We start from the raw sequence: 20,165 nt of genomic DNA on the forward strand, positions 1-20,165 counted from the left end.
GTAAAAGTAGCTAAGGGTCTGAATTGGATTGTGTTAACAGCACTGAAAAAGGAGAGATTCTTGTATGTTTCATCCCATGGGGCATCTAGCATCGGGGGAATTGATCTTGATGGAGAAATGGCACTGGGAAAGGCTTAACCCCTTTGTTTGCACTGTGACCCTGATATGATCTGGGCTCCCTGCAAGTGCATTTAACTTAAAACAACAATAACTGAGGGTTTGATCCCAGATCTCCCACCATCTTATCTACTAGGAACCTTAGATAGGTTTGTTTTTTAAAGCCTCCAGTGTATTGCTGTCTGCTCCCCCCACTTGTCTGGTCTCTAGTATTCAGATTACAAAGGAAAGATGTAATTGAGCTTAAACTATCAAATCCATATAGTGATTCAACTATTTTGCTGATCTTCCCCAAGGAAAAAATGACTTTGGCTCCTTAAAAGTTAAAGGGCAAGGTTCTTGAACCCCAAAAGTTTTATTAACCAAGCAGTATCTTTGCTTGACAAAGATAATATAACAGCCCATAAACGTTTTCACAAGAAAAGGCAGCAAGAGTGACATGTGGTTATATCTTTATGAAATAAGAAAGGCAGTGATGCAAGTAGTTACATTTCATTATTTTATACCTTTCCAATAAGGGCAACTTGCTGCAAAAGAAATTTAATTTGAAGTTAATTAAAAGACTCAGTTGTCAGTCTTTCATGTGGTCATTTATAACTTTATGTCTAGAATTTGTTTTCAGGATGCTGATGGGAAAGACAGGAAGATTATATCTTTTTTAATAATCAGGATACAGTAGCAGTTTTGTAGAGAAAAGGAGCATTGTTTGCTAAATATACTTTGCCCATTTCTTGGGGAAAGGGTTTCTCTCCACTTGTGACTGGTAATAACTTTGGATCTAGGTGTAATAGCCTGAATGGTACACGATCACATGTGAATATGTTAAGAACAGACAAGGCTTTTTCTTTTTTTCTTTTTCAAAATACAAGAATACAAATCTTAGTCTTGTGACATCAAGACACCCAGAGTGGCTGGGTGACCAGCCAGATGGGCGATTAATAAATTTAATAAATAAATAAATAATCTGCCAAATCCTGGGTTAATAGCTCAAGAGTGGGATCCCATCAGTTGGTTACCTCATTTAGGTGAAGTTCTTGATAGCTTATGGAGAAAAGGTCTTTCCACCACAGCCAATTTCCGTGATAGATGATCCTTCCAGTATTACAGTTATATCTTTTAAATGCAATAAAGTCTTCCTTCAAGAATCTTTGCTTAATAGTAGTTTTACAGTTATATTTATTTATTTATTTATTTATTTATTGCATTTATTTATTTATTAATAAATAAATTTTTATTTATTTATTGCAATTTATTGCATTTATTTATTCATTATTATTTATTTATTTATTGCATTTATACCCCGCCTTTCTCCCTCTCGCAAGGAACTCAAGGCGGCTTACATTATCCTCCTCATTATTACATTATCCTCATTACATCCTCCTCATTATTACATTATTACATTATCCTTACATTATCCTCTTATTATAATAATAATATAATTATTATTATAATTATATAATAATTATATATTATATATTGTAATATTCTCATTAGAATTCTCATATTTCTTGTCATGAATCTCAGAAATTGCTCAAGGAACATGATATAGTTTTCTTGTAATAAACATGATTAGGGTAGTCATTTCATTCATTTTTATTTATTACTTTTTATACTGTCCAATATATTGCCAAAGCTCTCTGGGCAGTTTACAAAGATTAAAAATATAGTCAGAACCTGCTTAAACTTCTGTTATTGAAATAAAGTTTGGACTCTTCCTAAACTGGAGAAAAAGGATAATTTATGTGAGTTGTTTGCATATATTCATTCTCTTGCTTGTGTCTTGTTTACCCTAAGTGAACCACAGTAGAGAACGTATTTATTATTTTTATTTATTTTAAAATATGTATATACATCTTCCTACGTAAAACATCCTGTTGAGGTTTACAACAAATTACAAAACAATACATAGTTATAACAGAACAACCCCATTAAAAATGAGTTAATGTTTGGGAAAAGCCAGGGTAAACAAGTGTTATTTTTTTTTAAACAATCCTCGAAAGCACATGATTGTCAGTGCCTGACCTATGGCAGAGGGGAGATAATTCCAGAGGGAGGGCACTGCTACAGAGAAGACACATTGCAGTGTAGCTGCCAGATGGGACTCTGTAGGAGGTGGTATGGAAACAAGGCCTCCCTTGAAGACTGTAGTGGCCTAATGGATCTATATAGGGGAAGACGATCTTTCAGTTAACCTGGCTCTAGGTTTTTAGAGCTTATAATAATACCTTGAGCCTGGCTCAGTAACAAACTGGCAGCCAGTGCTGTTCTTTCAGCATGGGCATGATATGCTGGGATGTGATGGTAGCTTCAATCTACACACTAGCTGTGATTCAATTTTATTCTTGACTCTCTAATACCAATATATGTGGGCCTGAATTCTACCTGACTGGACCAATTTAACAGCAGCTGTAATCAATCAGAAATAATTTTTGTTGTGACTGAGAACAGATTTTGCTTTTTAATCTGAGAAAAAAATATCTTGCTCTTCCTTGTTTTTCATTTTTCAGTGCTTTGTGAAGAGGATGAGAGCTTCTTGTGCAGAAGTGGAATTTGCATCCCAGGGATACTCCAATGCAATGGCTACAATGATTGTGATGACTGGAGCGATGAGGCACATTGCAGTATGTCACTTAAATGCATTATATAATTTGTGTCTGGAAAGAACAACACTGCAGCTATTCAGATGGGGGCTTAGAAACAAAAGTCACCTATTGTTTCAGGATAACAGCTTTGCGTAGGATTTACGTATGCCCAGCTCTGACCTCTTTCAGAAATCAATGGAGCCTGTTTACCTTTGCCCAACCTGACCGCAGAATGTACTTGTTGAGACCTTTTAAATGTTATGTTTTAAAAAGCATGATTTCATTAGTAGTTAAACAGCTAACATTTCTTCAAAGACACACAGTTGTTTTAGACAGTTCTTTTTAAATGTCTGAGTAATCCTCCCACAAAGGCTATCGTTGTAAAGAGATAACCCTCTTAACAAGCCCTCAGTTTATATGCTTTTGGTGATTTTGTTGGCAGCACATGCAAAACAACCTGCTTGCAAAATTATTTTTGATCTAGCCTTGAAGGTCATCACAAAAATATTTGTCCATAAACGGGGTGCTGTGGAAAAGAAAATGTGGTTTCTCCAGTGCATGGTGCATTGAACCACATCCCTTTTCTCCATGTAGATGAGAAGGAGCAAAAGGCTGGATTATACTTTCTACACTTAGTAAGCAAGCACATGTAAGCAAATATTCATCTGCCCCTTAAATCTTGAAGGAGAAAACAGCTCCTTCAGGATTTACGACCCACCAGCTCTCCTTACAAGCAGGAAAGACCGGAGACCACTTGTCTACCCCTCGACTTTTTAGCATTTCTGGTGAGAAAAGAGCCCCCACTACTGTCTCATATTCACCTTCAGCATGAGCAACTCTCTGTCTGGCTGCTGGTGTGAGAAATACTGCTGTAGTTATAGTGATCCAATATGATCTGAGCTTCCGTATGCCACTGAGGCGGCATTAATACAAATGTAAGAAATACATTATATGGACGAAGATCTATAAAGCAATACATGCAATAAATGTCTGGATTCTCAAATGTGGAAGAAGGGTGCTATGGCAGAAATACAGCAAAGAGATGGTAACTGCTTTTATTACAGGTAGGCAACTTCAGGAGGCCTGGTGGCCATTCTTGTCCCATGGGCCCCACCACCACCGTTGCTGGAAAATAAATAAAAATTAAGTAAAAATTAATTAAAATGGTATCCGTACTGGCTATGGAGCACCCAAAGGGTCAAAATGATTTATTATTTATTTATTTCATAGAATGTCTATACTGCTTTTCATTTTTTAAAAAAATCTGAAAGCAGTGCACAAGATAAAATCATGATAAAATACAATAAAACCAATCATTAAAACTACAAAACAATGATAAAAAAAACTATACAATCTCATTAAAGTAACCAGGGGTAGCTGACAACACTAGCAGTCAGGCAAATGCCTGTGCAAACAGATGTCTCTTCAGCTATTGGCAGAGGCACTCCACACGATGATCCTGCCTGATGTAGTGGGGAGATGGCTCCATGTGGGGGGTGCTACAGCTGAGAAGGCCCTCCTCCGCACCTTGGCCAAACAAACCTCACTAGGCTGTGGTATGGTCAGCGAGCTGTCCCCTCAGAGTGTAGGGACTGGGGCCGCCTATACAAAAGAAGGCAGTCTCTCAGATAATCTGGTCTTGAGCTGGTTAAGGCCTTATAAACCAGCAATAACACCTTGAACAAGGCTCAGTAGCTAATTGGCAGCCAGTGCATAGGTTTTTCCCGTTCACTGGCTTGTTGTGGCGAAGGAGCTTGCGTAACTCAGTGAAGCCATAAGCTATGTCGTGCAGGGCCACCCAAGCCGGACAGGTCATGGCAGAAAGTTCTGACAAAATGTGGTCCACTGGAGATGGAAATGGCAACCCACTCCAGTTGCCAAGAAAACCCCATGGAACGTATGTCAAGGCTAAAAGATATGATGCCAGAAGATGAGCCCCTTAGGTCGGAAGGTGTCCAATATACTACTGGGGAAGAGCAGAGGGAATTTCCAAGTAGCGCCAGAAAGAGTGAAGTGGCTGGGCCAAAGCTGAAAGGACACTCAGCTGTGGATGTGTCTGGTGGTGAAAAGAAAGTCCGATGCTGTAAAGAACAATATTGTTTAGGAACTGTCAGGGTGGACACTAAGCCCATAGAATCCCAGAGTAGTTCTGATTCTGAGGAAGAGCAGCCGCTCCTGGGAGAGGAGCGCGCTCATCCTTCCCAGGGCCAACAGCTGGCAGGGATTCCTCCCACCGACATTCCTAGCATAGATAGCAGTCCAGGGAGTGAGAGAGCGCGGGAAGCAGATTTGCTGGATCTGCGACGCCGACGCAGGGAGCGGCGCCAAATGGAGGGCGCGGAAAGGAGGCGTAGTGCCCGGTTGGCGCGCAAACAACGGTTGCCCAGAGGATCTGGTTGCCCAGAGGATCCAAGGGAAAAGGGGAGGGACTCTCCCTAGCCCATAAGTTCAGGGTCTGCCAGTGATTCTCCTTCAAACGGGGATCAACTGTTCCAACTTAGGGCATAGGTACTCTGCTGCTCATATCTAGTTGCTAACAGTAGAGTTGTTAAGTTGTAAAAGAAGAATAAAGCTTTGAAAAGAATCCCTTTGTCTGTGTCTGGACTTGGTTACTGGATTAGATGGAGAGAGGCTTCCAAGGAGCCCTTGACAGGAACCTGGAATGTAAGATCAATGAATCAAGGTAAGCTGGAGGTGGTCAAACATGAGATGGCAAGATTGAACATCAACATCTTGGGAATCAGCGAACTAAAATGGACAAGCATGGGCGAATTTAATTCAGGTGACCATCATATCTACTATTGTGGGCAAGAATCCCTTAGAAGAAATGGAGTAGCACTCATAGTCAACAAAAGGGTGGGAAAAGCAGTACTGGGGTACAATCTCAAAAACGATAGAATGATCACAAGCTGAATATGAGCCAACAATGTGATGTGGCTGCAAAAAAGGCAAATGCTATTTGGGGCTGCATTAATAGAAACATAGCTTCCAAATCCCGGGAAGTACTAGTTCCCCTCTACTCAGCACTGGTTAGGCCTCATCTGGAGTACTGTGTCCAGTTCTGGGCACCACACTTTAAGAAGGATGCAGACAAACTGGAGAGGGTTCAGAGGAGAGCAACAAAGATGATCAGGGTACTGGAAACCAAGCCCTTTGAAGAGAGACTGAAAGAACTGGGCATGTTTAGCCTTGAGAAGAGAAGACTGAGGGGAGATATGATAGTGCTCTTCAAGTACTTGAAAGGTTGTCACAGAGAGGAAGGCCAGAATCTCTTTTTGATCATCCCAGAGTGCAGGACACGGAATAATGGGCTCAAGTTACAGGAAGCCAGATTCCAGCTGAACATCAGGAAAAACTTCCTGACTGTTAGAGCAATACGACAATGGAACCAATGACCTAGGGAGGTGGTGGGCTCTCCCACACTGGAGGCGTTCAAGACGAGGCTGGACAGCCATCTGTCAGGGCTGCTCTGACTTGGATTCCTGCATTGAGCAGGGGGTTGGACTCGATGGCCTTGTAAGCCCCTTCCAACCCTACTATTCTATGATTCTATGATTCTATGATTCTATGATCTCAGTACGAATCCAAGGCAAACCATTCAACATCACAGTAATTCAAGTCTATGCCCCAACCACTGATGCCGAAGAAGGTGAGACTGATCGGATCTATGAAGACCTACAACACCTTCTAGAACTAACACCAAAAAAAGATGTCCTCTTCATCATAGGGGATTGGAATGCTAAAGTAGGAAGTCAAGAAATCACCGGGATAACAGGCAACCATGGCCTTGGTGTACAAAATGAAGCAGGACAAAGGCTAATACAGTTTTGCCCAGAGAACACGCTGATCATAGCAAAGACTCTTTTCCAACAGCACAAGAGGTGACTGTACACATGGACATCACCAGATGGTCAATATCGAAATCAGATTGATTATGTCCTATGCAGCCAAAGGTGGCGAAGCTCCATACAGTCAGTAAAAACAAGACCTGGAGCTGTCTGTGGCTCAGATCATGAGCTGCTTCTTGCAAAAGTTCGGCTTAAATTGAAGAACGTAGGGAAAACCACTAAACCATTCAGGTATGACCTAAATCATATCCCTGATGAATATACAGTGGAAGTGAGGAATAGATTTAAGGGATTAGACCTGATAGACAGAGCGCCTGAGGAACTATGGACGGAGGTCTGTAACATTGTTCAGGAGGCAGCAACTCAATCCATCCCAAAGAAAAAGAAATGCAAGAAAGCAAAGTGGCTGTCTGATGAGGCTTTACAAGTAGCTGAGGAAAGAAGGGAAGCGAAAAGCAAGGGAGAAAGGGGAAGATATATCCAACTGAATGCAGAGTTCCAGAGAATAACAAGGAGAGACAAGAAGGCCTTCTTAAATGAACAATGCAAAGAAATCAAGGAAAACAATAGAATGGGAAAGAATAGAGATCTTTTCAAGAAAATCAGAGATCTCAAGGGAACGTTTTGTCCAAAGATGGCCATGATAAAGGACAAAGAAGGCAGGGACCTAACAGAAGCAGATCAGATTAAGAAGAGGTGGAAAGAATACACAGAAGAACTATACAGGAAAGATCTGAATGTCCCTGATAGCCATGATAGTGCGGTCACTGAACTTGAGCCGGACATCCTAGAGAGTGAAATCAAGTGGGCCTTAGAAGCATTACTAACAACAAAGCTAGCGGAGATGACAGTATTCCAGCTGAGCTATTTAAAATCCTAAAAGATGATGCTGTTGAAGAGCTGCACTCAATATGCCAACAAATTTGGAACACTCAACAGCGGCCACAAGACTGGAAAAGGTCAGTTTACATTCCAATTCTAAAGAAGAGCAATGCCAAAGAGTGTTCAAACTACCGTACAATTGCGCTCATTTCACATGCCAGCAAGGTTATGCTCAAAATCCTACAAGCTAGGCTTCAGCAGCATGTGAACCGAGAACTACCGGAAGTACAAGCGGGGTTTTGAAGAGGCAGAGGAAGGAACTAGAGACCAAATCGCCAACATTTGCTGGATCATGGAGAAAGCAAGAGAATTCCAGAAAAACGTCTATTTCTGCTTCATTGACTATGCTAAAGCCTTTGTGTGGATCACAACAAACTGTGGCAAATCTTAAAGAGATGGGAGTACCAGACCACCTTACCTGTCTCCTGAGAAACCTGTACAAAGGTCAAGAAGCAACAGTAAGAACCGGACATGGAACAACCGATTGGTTCAAAATTGGGAAAGGAGTACGACAAGGCTGTATATTGTCGCCCAGCTTATTTAATTGATATGCAGAGTCCATCATGAGAAACGCCGGGTTGGATGCATCACAGGTCAGAATTAAGCTTGCTGGGAGAATTATCAACAACCTCAGATACGCAGACGATACCACCCTAATGGCTGAAAGCGAAGAGGATCTAAAGAGCCTCTTGTTGAGGGTGAAAGTGGAGAGTGCAAAAGCTGGTTTGAAACTCAACATTAAAAAAACTAAGATCTGGCTTCTGGCCCCATCACTTCCTGGCATATAGAAGGGGAAGAAATGGAAGCAGTGACAGATTTTATTTTCTTGGGCTCCAAGTTCACCGCAGACGGTGACTGTAGCCATGAAATTAAAAGACGCTTGCTCCTTGGGAGGAAAGCTATGGCAAACCTAGACAGTATAGTAAGAAGCAGAGACATCACCTTGCCGACAAAGGTCCATCTAATCAAAGCTATGGTTTTCCTAGTAGCAATGTATGGCTGTGAGAGCTGGACTATAAGGAAGGCTGAGCGCCGAAGAATTGATGCCTTCGAACTGTGGTGCTGGAGAAGACTCTTACGAGTGCCCTGGACTGCAAGGAGGTCAAATCAGTCAATTCTAAAGGAAATCAACCCTGACTGCTCATTGAAAGGACAGATACTGAAGCTGAAGCTTAAATATTTTGGCTACCTAATGCGAAGAGAAAACTCCCTGGAAAAGACCCTGATGCTGGGAAAGATTGAAGGCAAAAGGAGAAGGGGACGGCAGAGGATGAGATGGCTAGATAGCGTCACCGATGCAATGAATATGAATTTGAGCACAGTCCAGGAAAGAGCGGAGGACAGGAAGGCCTGGCGTGCTATGGTCCATGGGGTCACGAAGAGTCGGACACGACTTAATGACTGAACAACAAGCACAGGTTTCAGCAGAGGAATAATATGTAAGAAGCTCCACTGAGCAATCTAGCTGCCTCATTCTGCACTAGCTGCAACTTCTGAGGGCAGAACCAATCTCAAGGGCATCGTACAAGATTTTGTAATAGGGCCCCATGCCACTGAATAAATATAAAGGAATCCTTCCCACACCTTTCCTCCTCAATATGTACAAAGCCCTACATAAACCAGGGTTGGGCAACACGCGGCAAGCCAATTAGCTTGTTTGTAACCTAATTTTGACTTTTTGAGCTCTGGAGCTACTACAGACAGCATTTTAAAAAAAGAATTAAACAGAATTTGGGGGCACTAGGGGAGGCAGCAGGGTGTGCATGCAGCTGATAGGCCACATGTTGCCCACCCGTGGCTTATGTAGAGCAACCCTGCTTTGTATATATTGATGGGGGGAAGATGTGGAAAGGATTCCTTTATATGTATTCAGTGGCAATGTGATCTGTTACAAGATCTTTTTAGGGATAAAGAAACATGATACCTGCTTTGATCTGTCCATGTCTGTTACCCAAGAGGCAAGGCGTTGCCTCTAGTTTGGCCCTATTCCTCCCTTTTGAAGGTATATCTGTAAATAAGAATTCAAAGTGTGCACACAAGCCAAAGGGTGAGAGAAAAATGACAGACTTTTTTAAAGGAAAGAAAGAAAAACCAACGCCGACCATGAAGAAGTAGCAGTCTCTTTGTTACAACATAGGGATGGGTAAACATAGAGAACTGCCAGGATACCTCATGCTGGTACAGTTTTCAGAGAAACAATACACTGAATTTCAAACTAAGCTGGGTGCTGCATTACTCAGTATGAAACTATCTACAGAGCACACATATTTCCATTCAGTTTATAATGTTTAGGATTTTATGTATTTGGTATTTACTATGCTTTCATTCTTTATGTTCTTTCAGAGCTTAATATAGATCATTCTGTAAAAACCAGAAAAGTGTGAACCGTTCCATTCCTTACTCTTTAACAGCAGTGGAAGTTAGCTTTAATGCAGTTTACTGGATAATATTTTGGCCTTGGACTTAGGGAGACAAGGCTTTAAATCCCTCTCAGCCAGGAAGCTCAGGCCATAATGAAGGTATTGACAGGAGGGGGTAATTTGGAATGGAGAAGTGGCTTAACCCTTTTACTGCCAGCCACTTCTCCAAATCACTCTCCCATAGTATTTCTCCCCACTCCCAGTAGGTTCTAAATGTGTGTTTATCCTTGAAAACCCATGACCTTGTAGGGGCAAAAATTACTTGGAGCAGCTTGGGCACTCCATCCTTGCCAAATTGTTCTCCTTAAGCAGGAAAACTGTGGCTGCTGGGGTTTTGTTACATGCATTTGTGTGTAATGTTTAGTGAAGCTCTCATTGGGTGGCTGTGAGCAATTCATTCTCTTTCAACTCAATGTTACCTTAAAGGGTTGCTTTGAGGATAAAATGGGACAGCCTCTTCTAAGATGCCCTGAGCCACTTTGGGACAGTAGTCTAATAATAAAGGTGTAGTCCAATGCTATACTAAATCCCACTACGTTCAACTGGACGTATTCCTACATAAGTGTGCATAGGATTATTATAAGGTAGGCTAGCATTATTATCCTCATATTGTAGATAGAAAAGTAGGGCTGAGGCTGAGAGAGAGTGATTTACCTAAGGCTCATGGTGAGGTTAGATTTGAAGCAGGAAATTTCTAAGGGCACAATCATATACATGTTTAGACAGAAAAAGTCCTACAACTCCCAGCAATCTCCAGCCAGCACTGGGGAAAATATGAGTTGCATGCCATATTTTCTGGTCATTATTTTGTTGTGCCACCAAAACTAAAGGAATTTGTACAAGTTCACAAAAATGAGCTTAAATATATGTGCCAGAACCATACAAAAACAGCATAAAAATATACTAGGGGAGAGCCTGGCTTTAGACCAGGGTTGCAACTGTTTCCTTGACAGTACATTGACAGCACAATCCTATGCATGTCTGCTTGGAAGTAAGCCTCACTGGGTTCAATGGTAGCTTACTCTCAGATGAGATTGCAGCCTGAAGCTCCTACCCTAAATTCATTTTGGGTTACTTTGAACGTTATAATCTTCCTATACAGAAAGCACTCCATGAAGAAAGGCTCATGAAAACTAAAGGCTGGGTTCACACACCACGCTAACCCACCCAAGTATGGGTTGTTGTTGAACCATGGGTTATTGTGATGTATGAAGACAGTGCTTTTTCTGAAGGGTGGGTTATTGTGTTGTCTGAATGCAGTGCATTTTCTGCAGAGTTGCTCATTAACCACGCAGTCTGGCTTGTTAACCATCCGAAGAACCCAACAAGCCATGGGTTTTCAAGGTGGCTTGTTCGAGAAAAATAAACCACACTGCATGGTTAACAAGCCACCCTGTGGAAAATGCACTGCATTCAGACAACATGTTAACCCACTCTGCAGAAAACACGCTGCCTTCAGACAACACACTAACCCATGGTGGGTTATTGTGTTGTGTGAACCCAGCCTATGTGTCTTGAAGTCTGGCCTACACATGCTGGAGAAGGAGGTGGTAGGGTGGACTGTACCATTTCAGATTGCAAATGGGGAAATTGTTTTTTATAATGATGTCCTGCATTAAAACCTAACTGTAAATAGAAAATTATCATTGGCCTAGTCTTCTGCACCAAGTAACTACAGCCAACCCACACACGTCAGGGCAGTGTTGTAGTGGGGCCAAGGCTCTCAGAGTCAGAGCGCTGGGATGTTGTGATTAGCAGGGATAATGACATCATCTGCCACCCCCTCAAGCTTCCTTGTTCCCTCTGAACTTAGCTGCAATCCTCACAGTAGCTGGGCTGGGGGGTGAAGGATGGATTTTCCTAGCAGCAATATATTACTGTGAGCTATCCATGTTGCAATGCAAAGTATTTTAGGTGGCTTGTTCTTGAATGGGCAATTAAGACCCATTAGCTTTACAAAAGGCCTGCTCCTGGTGGAGATGGGAACTGCTATAACTGGTTTGTTGATATGCATCAACACAGCTACCTGCATTTTTTGGACTCTCCTTGGGGGTGTGGCTATGGGGACTAGTTCTATGAGTACCTGCACTTCAAAATTTCCCATGACACCCCTATCATCTGGATGCAAGGACTGGAACTTCCAGCTCAGCTAGTGTAACTTGCAGGCAGTCTTGAGCCTTGGAGGGCCATTGTGGCATAGTGGCTATGAAGTTGGTTGGCTGTTCACTGGAGAGACTTCAAGTGTCTCTACACGAGGCATTTATCATGTGTGATTGTTCACTCATGGAAGTTTGCAGGTCCTTTTCACGATGTCATCAACCTCCGATGCATCTTCCACCGTTTTCAGGAGGGAATCTGCCATTCTGTAAAATCCTGAAAATGCTGTACTAAATCAAAATCGTGCAATAAAACAGCACCATCTGCTGGCGGTATAAATGAAACGTATGGGAAGGAAACTGGCAAAGAAACCACGTGTATTGTGCTGAATGTTAAACCTGCAAAGACTCTGGAAGACAAAGCCACAGTAATGCTGCGGGATTTTTGCTAATGTGGAGAAGCTCCTAGGTTAAAATCCCTATTGAGCTATGAAGATAACTCTGTGTCCTTGAGCTGAGTTTAGAATAGCTCACATGGTTGTTGTGAGGATAAAAGAGGGGAGAACAGGTGTACCATCCTGAGTTCCTTTGAGGAAGGACAAGATAAAAAGTAGTAATAGTAATAAAAATAGGGATGCATGTATACTGTGTAGAAAAGGCATACATGGTGGTAGTAATGCAGAATTCAGCATCCTAAGCAGTCCCCCTCCCCATTTCTGCTCTGTCTTTCCACCCCAAAGGCCCTCAAGATGGCTTTCTTGGTTTTAGTTTTAAAAAACAAGTTCCTAGCTCTAATAGTTGTGCAAATAGGTTTAAAATGTGTAAGCAATGTTTGATGAAATCTTTGAAGCCAGAAGAAGACTCCATGGGATTTCTAATGGTTGATGGGTGGGATTTCAGAGCCTTTTCAGAGCTCCTTTCTCCTCCACATAACTGGCAGAAGTAGGATAGATTACACAAAACAAGCACTTATATTCAATTTGCTTAAACTGCCTAATTTATACAGGTAATAACACTCAGTTTTTCTTGTCTTTTTAGCTCAGAGTAGACACAACCCTGGCTAAAGCTGCATAATCCTTTAAAAACATGTTTACCACTGTCACAATCAGTTGCAGGTTATGTAATATTCCCATGAAAGATGCTTGTAGGAGATGGGATTAGAGTGGCTACATTTCTCTATGAGCAGAGGCTTTATGCCTTTAACAGTTGCATAATAGGCAGAAATCTACAGGTGGTGTTTGTTTTCTACTATTGCAGTTATACACAAGAAATTGCTTCCCTTGTTGATTTCTGCTTATTATGGAGCTTCTGAAGGCAAACTGGCAAAGAACCTATGTCCATTAAAATGTTAACCGGGAGATTAGTTTGGAATAAGGTTGCAATCCCTTTAATATTTTGCTTTTCAAGATTCAGTCCTTTTCTGGGGCTTCCTGAGGCCTGCCTGTCTCAAATCAAATTCTGGTATATAGTGCTGCTGTGAAACTAAGCAACAGTTTTAAACTATATTTGTTTTGCAGACTGCAGTGAAGGAGTTTTCCGCTGCAACACAGGAAAATGCCTCAATTACACCTTTGTTTGTGATGGGTATGATGACTGTGGAGACCTAAGTGATGAACAGAATTGTGGTAAATAAAAAATATTATATATTTTCTAATGGAATAGATTAATCCCCCCCCCCCTGCCCCTGCACTGTTACCACTCATCCTACCAACCCTGGGTGGTTGCTGCATATGGCAGACAAGCAGAGCAGGTAGCAATGCTGGTCCAGTACTCCTGTTAATCAACTATTCAATATTTTCACCTTACACTTACCTATTACTTACCTTATTTCATCTAACATGGCTAAACCAACTTCTAGACTTCTCAAACGTCTATATAGGCACTGACATAATTTCAGCTTCCTTACGTGTTCTATCTTGCTGACTTTTCCCACGAATAGTCTTAGCCAGCCAAAACCACCTACATCAAGAACCCATAATCTGTAAATGAACATTTCTCATAACCATCACAGTACTTCAAGCCTCCTTACTTTTAACCTTTACTGCTACCGAATTTTATATTAGTTATTATATTTGAAGCTACCCTAATTACGACACTGGACTGACCTTGTCTCTCGAGCAAGTGGGCTCGCCTCGCTATCATGGTGGTAGCAAGAGAGTGGATTCAAGCAGCCAGCATGAGCACGAAGTGCCATTGCTCATCACCATCATGGGCTGCCTGTGTCACTGCCTTGAGCAAGACAGACAGACAAGTTCCTTGCCGCTACTCAGTGGCATTCAGTAAATAAATGGTGTGGAAAAAAAGGATTACTCTTCTCCAGTCTGGTAATTGGTGACCGGATGTCCAAAGCTGGCTGGGCAAAGGTGGGTTTCTTTTCTTTTTTTACAGTCAACTGGAAATTCAATTTCTAACAACCCTATAGCTAAGAAAAACTCTATTGCAAAGTATGTATTCACCATATGTTTTTAATTAATTTTCCTTCTTATAGAGAAAGGAGTTTACAAAAAGTATTTTAGAGTTAGTTAAGGAAACAATTTCTTCCAAACTTCTTCGGAGTCTTTATTATTATTTCTCCAAAGACCGCCAGCAGACTAGTATGTATCCCAATAGGTGTGTCAAGGGCTCCTTGGAGGCCTCTCTCAGTCTAATCCAGTAGCCAAGTCCAGACACAGACAAAGGGATTCCTTTTAAAGCTTTATTCTTCTTTTACAACTTAACAACTATACCGTTTGCAACTAGATCTGAGCAGCACAGTACCTATGCCCTAAGTTGGAACAGTTGGTCCCCGTTTGAAAGGGAATTACTGGCAGACCCCTGAACTTAAGGACTAGGGAGAGTCCCTCCCCTTTTCCCTTGGATCCTCTGGGCGCAGCCGTTGTTTGCGCCCCAACCGGGCACTCCGCCTCCTTTCCGCGCCCTCCATCTGGCGCTGCTCCCTGCGTCGGCGTCGCGCATCCACCAAGTCTGCTATCTGCGCTCGGTCACTCCCTGGACTGCTTTCTAAGCTAGGAATGCTGGTGGGAGGAATCTCCGTCAGCTGTTGGCCCTGGGAAAGAGGAGCGCGCTCCTCTCCCAGGAGCGACTGCTCTTCCTCAGAATCAGAACTACTCTGAGACTCCATGGGCTCAGTGTCCACCCTGACAAGGTGAGAGACACATGCACGTCAGCTTAATCCCCAGGATTTTGCTAACAACAACAGCAACATTCTGAGGATTAAGCAAACAAGCATGTGTTCTTCACCTATTGGGATACATACATACATAATTTTTAATTAAAATCTGTCTGTCAAAAGAACAGCAACTTTCACTTTGCACCAAATATATTTCAACCCATTTAGAAAATGAATAATGCAAAGAATTGTCTTGGTTCTTCCTTTTGGTCAATGTTGTTCTCATAAAGATTGTAATCCAGTAACACAACACCGATGTGGAGATGGGAGATGCATATTGATGGACTGGGTGTGTGATGGTGACCATGACTGTACAGACAAATCAGATGAGGCGAACTGTTGTAAGTTGTCTGATTTTGTAAGTCTCGGTATCAGTATTTTAAAAGCAGTGGAGAAAGGTGCTGCTATAAATAAAAACTGAAAATATATATGTTGATTTCTGGGAGATTGTCTTATTCGGAATTTAGTGTGCAATTAAATATAGTGTTTATTATTATGTTATAATAGTAGGGATTTACTGTATTACTATGTTAATAACAGTATGAATTTGCTGTATTGTTTTCCTCATGTTCATTATTATTTTAACCAATGTATTTAAAAATTAAAATGTATTGTAATCATCAAGCTTCTGTGATCTGTTTATCCAAATATAGCTAATACATGGATAAATAAGTGTTTATATATATATATATATATAAATAAATAAATAAATTGGGGAGCTTTTAAAAATACCTTCTTGTTTTTTCCAGCATGCCACAGTCAGGGACTGGCAGAATGCAGAAATGGACAATGTGTTCCCAGTGCTTTCCGGTGTGATGGAGACAATGACTGTAAGGATGGAAGTGATGAAGAGAACTGCAGTCAAAGTAAGGGAAGGCCACATGTCACTCTCTACTTAACTTACAGTTGAAAATATCTAAAACCTTCATTTGGTAAATAAATAGTTACATTTCTGTATTTTAGGGGAGAGTGGAGTTCTTTCATGCATAATAACTCACTGTATCTTCCAAATACCATTATTATTACTACTAAGTACTATCTGTCTCTTGACTTCTGTCAGACCATTCATGTCTTAGGGCACAATCCACTGGAAGTGTTTTCTGTGCAGTCCCATTGCACAACTCTGACATGTTTAAATGAGGATTATGACAGAGAGCTGTTTAGCTGCAGTGGGAGGGAGATTGTAGCCTTACGATATCTTTGTGTTGCAGTGCATTTTTGTTTTGTTTTTTAAATTTGTTCCTCCATGTATGTGGAGAAACACACATGCACACACACACAGACAGACATATACAATGTGTACATCTGTCTGTCTGTCTGTCTGTCCATCCATCCATGGAGGAACAAACAGCATGACCTTTAAGCTGAGAATTCTGTCTTGCTGCATCTGATGGAAGAAGGGGATGTGGGCCAATGTCTCTCTCATTCATCACTGAGGAACAACAACCAGCCATAAACATCTGAGAACCAGTGTGGGGCAATGGCTAGAGTGTTGGGTCTGGATGAAGGTTCAAATCCCTTCTCACCTATGCATGGGTTTTTTCAGATGTATTTCTAAGACATTTTAAGTGCACATGTACAAATGCTAGGTGCAAGTGCAACAAACATCTGTAGTATAAAAGACCATCTGTCAGAGAACCAGTATGAGCTACAACTTGCTATCAAGCATTTGTTACTGTGTAATGCATGAAACTAACTGCACTTCTAATAGAAAAATGAAACAGAAGAGGCATCTTAGTTCTGCATTTCTACATGATTAATTAGGGACTAGGATTAAAGAGGGTAGATCTGTTGGTGTGGATGACTGAGCTGTGAGATGAGACAGAACTACATTGGAAGCCTCTTCACACAAGTGTGCCCATCAATTTGCTTTTCAATAATTAATCTACAGCTGAATGTATGAATTGCATTTAAAATGATATGCAAGTTCTATCTGGGGTATTCAGTCTGTGATGGCTTAGGCCCTAAATAGATGATACTTGGGCCACATGATCACCTCTTCCAAGGCTGTTTTTTTAAAATTAGAAGTAGCAGTTGGGGGTGTGGGGAGGATACAGATCAGAACTGCAGCGCATGGTGATGTTTGTTGAACAAACATCACCATCTTCTCCTGCACCATTTCCCCACATATTTGCCCCCTGCTCTGAAGCTACTTGCCCTCAAAGATGGCATTTGCTGAAATGGTGCCATTGCTGGAATGTTAACTTGGGTTTCAAATAGCAGCTCTGGGAGGGCCATTTTTGGCAAGACAACCACATGAAGGAAAGGGTTAATCCACCTTTCCCACATGCCATGGTCCCAATCCAGATTGTTACCCATAGAAGTGGATGGCTTTGCCTGTTTTAAATCAATGCAAGAGTATAACCATCCTAAATGTATGAGATAAGCTGAAGAGGGGAAAATGTAAATAATTATATAAATACAATAGTTTCAGAAATGGCAGGGAAGAAAACAGTGCATATGTGAAACCATGAACAGAATTGGAAGAAGTCCCTTTAGTACTGTGGCATTCAGTCAGTGCAATTTACAAATGAAATTAGCTCACCACATGGCTGATTTGAAACAGTCTCCTTTCCATATGATCCTTAAGGAAATGCAATTTAGGGATAGGCTGACATGACTACCGTCATTCATTCTGTAGAAATAGAAACCCAGACCAGTACAGGGGTCCCCATGGGTGTGTGTACAAAGTTGTCCAAAGATGTGGTGTTTATAGGAATTCTATTTAGGTTGTGCTATAATTAGCAGATACTAGTTTTATAATGAATTGAGAAGGGAACTTCCATAGGGATATGGGATGAGAATGCAGAGTTGAGATTTTTCAAATGAGTTTCAGTTTACAGCCTTCTGATACCTTGAGACTTGCCTTACAAGTATAATTTTAGAAATATTTGTTAAATAAAACAGCGTACCTCCAAAACTCTTCTGTCTTACAAAAGCTTGCCCAAATTAAAATTAATTGCAAACTACTCCAGGGTTATGCGATATATATTTAGGGGTTCTCTACATGAGTGAATTATTGCCAGCTCGTGATTGGCCACTCATGGAAGTTTGAGGGTCCTTTACATGACGTCATCAACCTCCAGGACGTCTCCTGTGTTTTTCCCCATTTATCCCACTTTCAAAAGGATCAGAGATAAGCTGGAATAAAAAAAAATGCAGGATGTTGCCAGTGTGTAAAGCTAGCGTAGCACTGTAATTCAGCTAGGGATGTCAGAGAATTTCGCCACGAATCTCGGGGAGGCTGAATGCCAGCGCATTCGGCCCCCCGAAATCGGTGGCGAAACGGTCTGCCCCCCCGCCCCCCCGGATGGGACTTACCTTGGGCAAATCTTCCTGGTGGCGGCGGCTCCAGCGGCAGTTCGGCGGCGGCGGCGGCGGCGGCTGCGGCGGCTGGTCTTCCGACCGGCTGCCGCCGCTGCCATTTCCAATAAAAAAACCCAGAAAACAAAAAAACGAGATAGGCTATGTAAAGATTTACGTAGCCTATCATGGCTAGATTTTTTAAAAATACCGTGATAGGCTACGTAAATGTTTACGTAGCCTATCACGGCTGAGTAAAAAACAAACAAACAAAAAACGCGCGTACGTAAATGGCGGTGCCCATGGGCGCCGCCATTTGCATTCCTTATTTTGGCACGTCTAGTCTACGTAAACATTTACGTAGACTACGGCGAAAATAAGGGGAACGCAAATAGCGTAGCGTCTACGCTATTTGCGTTCCCCTTATTTTCGCCGTAGTCTACGTAAATGTTTACATAGACTAGACGTGCCAAAATAAGGAACGCAAATGGCGGCGCCCATGGGTGCCGCCATTTGCGTACGCGCGTTTGTTTGTTTGTTTTACTCAGCCGTGATAGGCTATGTAAACATTTATGTAGCCTATCATGGCTGACTGCAGGGACGCAAACGGCGGCGGCTACGGCCGCCGCCATTTGTGGACCCGGCCGGCCAGGATTCGGGGGGGAAGAGACGGAGCGCCTCCCCCCCGGCCAGAATTTCGGGAGGGGAGGGACGGAGCGCCTCCCCCCCTTCCAGAATTTCGGGGGGGGGACGGAGCGCCTCCCCCCCACCTCGAATCACATTTCGTGAAAAGGTAAGTTACTTTCGTACATCCCTAAATTCAGCTACTAGATGGTGTTTCATTGAACATATAGAGAATTGCTGAGAAAGGAAGTTTTCAATTCCACATCACATACTCATTGTCTAAATGATCCTGTCATAATCCTGCAAAGAAAACAGAAGCAGAAAGCCCCAGTGAAGTTGCAGGATTGTAGCCTGCAGTAGAAATGCTCTCAAAGAAACAAACAAGGTCCAGGATGCATAGTTGGAAATAGCAACCCAGATGAAGATCTGAATATTTTGATTACAAAATCTGGAGGGCACCAGATTGGGGAAGGCTGATACTGGAATTGTGTATTGAAAGCTTCAGAGTATGAATGGAAAGTACCATGGCAAATTCACACAAAGGACAAAGTGGGTAAATTCAATGTGTGTGGGATAGTGAGATCATACTCACCAGGGAAAAAAGTCATCTGCAATATGAGCTCTGGTGGCCCTATTCATAAGCAAGTACACAAACATCACCCATATCTAGGGAATCTTCTTTTCAGATGCCCCTCGTGACCTGTGTTATCAAAACTCTCCTTAGATCATGGGTCCCCAGCGTGGAGATCTCCAGTGGTGCCTGCAAAGCTCTCCACTTGCTGCTCCCTTCAAAAACTTATTTTTAATACAAAATACTTGAAAAGTGTTAGGCCATCAGGTTCTTCTTCCTGTTCCTGAACCTGCCATTGATCAGCAGGCAGGAAGAGAAAGAAAGCGTTGCTTTCAGTCCTGCCCCATCTTCTTCTACCCACATAGACCTTTGCCCTCTGCTCTCTCTCTCTCTCCCCCCCCCACTCCCAGCCTCTAGACTTGCTCTTTCTCTCCCTTCTTATACCTTTGGTTTGCTATTTCTCCCTCCCTCCCAGCTTCTAGCTTTGCTCTTTCTCCTGCTATTTCCTCCCCTCCCAGTCGCTAGCCTCCCTCCCTCCCTCTATCTCTCTCCC

The 20,165-nt window shown here is 42.1% G+C and overlaps 1 protein-coding gene across 1 annotated transcript in view; it reads left to right on the top strand.

Moving 5' to 3' along the window:
* CORIN (corin, serine peptidase) overlaps positions 1–20,165 on the top strand; it is a 199,950-nt gene that overhangs the window by 102,324 nt on the left and 77,461 nt on the right. The window contains exons 8-11 of the mRNA XM_084860315.1: positions 2,625–2,738; positions 13,463–13,570; positions 15,345–15,455; positions 15,864–15,980. Coding sequence (XP_084716441.1) covers positions 2,625–2,738; positions 13,463–13,570; positions 15,345–15,455; positions 15,864–15,980 — 450 coding nt within the window. The remainder of the gene's footprint in view (positions 1–2,624; positions 2,739–13,462; positions 13,571–15,344; positions 15,456–15,863; positions 15,981–20,165) is intronic.

The sequence above is a fragment of the Heloderma suspectum genome, chromosome 5, assembly GCF_057233095.1.
Source record: "Heloderma suspectum isolate Gila_16-S chromosome 5, 16-S_ref, whole genome shotgun sequence".
Classification (NCBI taxonomy): domain Eukaryota; kingdom Metazoa; phylum Chordata; class Lepidosauria; order Squamata; family Helodermatidae; genus Heloderma; species Heloderma suspectum.